This window comes from Solanum tuberosum, unplaced genomic scaffold (genome assembly GCF_000226075.1).
Source record: "Solanum tuberosum cultivar DM 1-3 516 R44 unplaced genomic scaffold, SolTub_3.0 scf00002, whole genome shotgun sequence".
Lineage (NCBI taxonomy): Eukaryota > Viridiplantae > Streptophyta > Magnoliopsida > Solanales > Solanaceae > Solanum > Solanum tuberosum.
In genome coordinates this window covers 1,761,023-1,765,141 of record NW_006238928.1, presented here as the reverse complement: position 1 = coordinate 1,765,141, position 4,119 = coordinate 1,761,023, and the positions used below count along the sequence as shown (strand labels likewise).

General features: G+C 36.3%; 1 protein-coding gene across 1 annotated transcript in view; it reads left to right on the top strand.

The window, feature by feature from the left end:
- Positions 1 to 383, top strand: part of LOC107063371 (uncharacterized) — a 3,403-nt gene extending 3,020 nt beyond the window's left edge. The window contains exon 6 of the mRNA XM_015315185.1: positions 6 to 383. Within this exon, the coding sequence (XP_015170671.1) occupies positions 6 to 383 (378 nt within the window). The remainder of the gene's footprint in view (positions 1 to 5) is intronic.
- Positions 384 to 4,119: the final 3,736 nt, after the last annotated feature.

Here is a 4,119-nt window from a genome sequence, read left to right as displayed (position 1 = left end):
CCGAGGTCGAAATACCTTCATTGAGAATCATTCAAGAAGCTGAATTGAACGACGCCGAATGGGTCCGCAAACAGATTGATCAGTTAACGTTGATTGATGAGAAGAGAATGGTTGTTGTTTGTCATGGTCAATTGTATCGACAGAGAATGATTCGTGCTTTCCACAAGAAAGTAAGATCCAGGATATTTGAAAATGGCCAGCTGGTCCTTAAACGCATTTTCCCTCATCAGGATGAGTATAAAGGGAAATTTGCAGCAAATTGGCAAGGACCCTACATGGTTCGCAAAGTATTATCGGGAGGTGCTTTGGTCCTGTCGGAGATGGATGGCACCGAATGGCCGAAACCGATCAACTCAGATGCTGTCAAGAGATACTATATGTGAAGTTTCAGTTTATATTTTCTTGTCATTCCCTTGTAATTATTCTATTTGCTTGTAATTGTATTGTTTAGAATTTATCCCTATGTAATGAACTACGTTTGACCTGAATTCTCAAAAATGAGATAAGTAGGCGGCCTATGTCGGCCTCGGTCACTCCTTTATCCCCTTTTAATACTTTCCCCTGTATTTGAACTACGTTTGACCTGAATTCTCAAGAATGAGATACGTAGGCGGCCTATGTCGGCCTAGGTTGGTTTTTTTGTAAATTCTCTTATTTTTGTTAACCATTAAGGAGAAATTACGTTTGACCTGATTCCTGCCTCAACGGGATACGTAGGCGCCACAACGGCTAGGTCATATTTCCCGTAAGATTTCTATTTCCTTTACAATGGAAACTGGGACAGAATTTTTGAGAGGAACTCAAAAATTCTCAAGAAGAAGATCTCTCCAACAAAGTCGACACTGAAATTACTTTGAAATTTGCAACTGGGACATAATTTTTGGGAGGATCTCAAAAATTTCGTGATTTGATCATCAACGGTTAAAGATACGCCGAGACAATTAACTGGGACAAAAATTTTGAGGACGGTCTCAAAATTTCAACGGGGCTTATTGGCAGTTTATACCAACTTTGAATACTTCCCAGCAAGTAATCAGACAGATCTCAAAACAGCAACTCCGAATGACGTTCATCAAACTTGACGTGACATGACACTTGGCAGTGATTTTTTCCAAATTTTATATTTTTGAAAATTTATTTTCCCTAAAAACTTTTCTTTCATGTTTCAATCATTTTTGCATAAAAAGGTTTTGTCTTATCTATCAAGAAGCGGGAGATCGGAGAAATCAATCGGAAATAGCAAAACAAGGAGCAGACAACCGAAGAGATCGACACAGATCAGTTTACTCTTAAACTAACAATTTTTCTATGGATACAGGTTTATAGGTTTACCTCAAAAATCAACATATTCCTCCATTCAATGGATATGGAGAAGTCAAAGGGCGAGGAGCTCCCCCGAAAATTGACAATTTTTTCGGTGGATCTAGGAAATATTTTATGTTTCTTATATCAAATATTCGGGAATATGAATAGCATTATTTCATTCAAATTCCCAACAAAGAGAAATCCATAATGGACATACGATTATGTTCGGACTGGTGACAAATAAAAACCTCGAAGAGAGAAATTTTATTTATTTTCAAGCAACTAAAGATATCTGGAAGACGTTTATCTGCATTGTATTGTCAGATATGATAATATTCCTACCCTGAAGGTTATTTATAGTGTACTATCGATTGAGACGATACCACTGCTCGGACAGTCATTTATATCGTATTGTCAAATGAGATGATACCACTATTCCGAGGGTCATTTTTATTTATATTGTCAATTGAGACGATATCACTACCCGGAGAGTCATTTATATCTATTGTCAAAAGAAATGATATTACTAGTCCGAGGGTCATTGTTATTTATATTGTCGATCGAGACGATACTGCCGTCCAAGAGGTACCCAGAAGATCACCTATGTTACTGGGTGAAGCATCATATTCGTTCGGTATCAGGGAGGCATCATCCAAGTCATGCATCGCGAGAAAGAGATTCATGCGTAACAAGAAGAAGAAACCATGCATAATAAGAAAGAGATTCATGCATCGCGGAAAAAAGTCATGCATCGTGGGAAAGAGATTCACACATAGTAAGAGAAGGATTCATGCATCGCGGAAAAGTCATGCATTGCAAGATAAAAAAGTCATGCATCGCGGGAAAGAGATTTATGCATAGCAAGAAGAAGAAACCATGCATAGCAAGGGAAAACATCATGCATCGCGGAAAAGAGATTCATGCATAGCAAGAGAAGGATTCGTGCATCGGGGAAAAGAAGTTATGCATTGCAAGAGAAAGATTTACCCATCACGAGAATTTCAACATCACTGCATCATTTTTTCTTTACAAAATGACATCAAGAGAATTATCAACAACGACGTCAAGAGAACTGGCAACATATTACGTCAGCCTAATTTATTAATCAAGGGAAGAGTACATTGAAGATTATATTGCAAATATGAAACACTAGCTTTATTTGCTTTGCATCGAACCTGATGGAGTTGATGCCAAATGTTCAAGGAGAGCAATTAAGTGTCAACATGGTAAAAGACACTATCCCTCCATTTGTGTCGCATTTTTATACTAATGAGTTTTATCTCAGTCTTTGTCGAGAGCATCCAAGAGGATGAATTCTCAAAACAAACCACAGGTGCGGACGACATCAATTAGGATGCAGCACAACGTGGAACTTTTTCTTAGCAGCGAACTGGGACATAGTCCAAAGAGGAGTGCCAAACTCTTAGGACGCGAGCAGAGGAGCGATTTCCACCATAATCAAACCACACCCCTATTAGAAAGCATGTGGGTTTATCTTTAGGTTTGTCGGTTTCAGTTTCGCATCCGGAAATTTTGGTCTACCGGAAGCAGCTTTCCAATCGAGGTGACAATGCGCCAAGTGCTTTGGAAATTATGACCGTGTAAATTCTTGGTTAAGGGTGTGAAGCGCGCCACGTTCATGACTAAGAGGTTGCAAGCCTCCTTTTCATACTCGACTTACGTTATCGCTTTTCTAAAACCAAAGGTGATCTAGCATAATAGATTTCCTTTTCAACCGATAGAATCAAACTACAAGCAGCCTGATTCCTAATGCTGAAGGATATGTAGGCGAACTCAATGTTGAAAACTAGGTCGTATTCCAACATTTGCTCTTAAATCCTATTTCCGAGCATTTTGATATCTTCATAATTTGATATCGGATCGCTTTTGAATTCTTTCAAAATCATGCGATAAATCAAGCGTATCGAATTACAAGTGGCCTAAATTCTCATATAGCCTGAGATACATAGGAAACCCATCTCCGGGTTCAGCCATAATTCCTAAAGTCCCTACCAAATCCCTCTTTCTGAAAGATGAAGATGTGTTCGGTCAAAATTGGATTCGTCAATTTCATTTTCCTTGAATTTCTTTCATCAATCCAAGTTAAACGAGTGACAGTTGTTGACATCCAATTTTGGACCTCCACAATATAAATTAATCATCGAGCTTCCTTAATTCCAAACGATTTGAAATAACTAATTTTATAAAAATTCAAAATGTGTTTCAAGATATTTTAAGAATTTTATTCACTTTTATAATATTTTTAATAATAAATATGTTTTATAGTGTGACGTATGTAACTAATATATTTTATAAATACTTGAAGACTATCTTGAAAAAAGATTTCATTATTATTATTATTACTATTAGTATTAATATTTTAACGTTAAACAATTTATTAATCTAATTTAGTTTGAATTATAGCTATGTTGTTGAATTAATTATTTTTATTAAGTTAATTATTTTATTCCGTTAAGATTAAGGAGCTCGTTAGTTAATTATCTTAATTCGTCTTATTTAATTACTAGTCGAATTTACTAATTAACCCAATTTGACTAAATTGTTAATTAATTCTCTATTGCATGCCTTAGCCAAATCTAGCCAATTCACTCCATCCTTTTAATCAATTATTTTGGGCCTTTATTTTCTTTACAACCGACCCACCTTTTTTATTTCTTTATTTATTTGCAAACCAACAACATACGTACACAGACATCTGCCCCACCCCATTAACTACCCATTCTAATTCCTTTTTTTAATTATAACAACCCAATACTTAATTTGACTCCCACAACCGACAACATACAATATCGA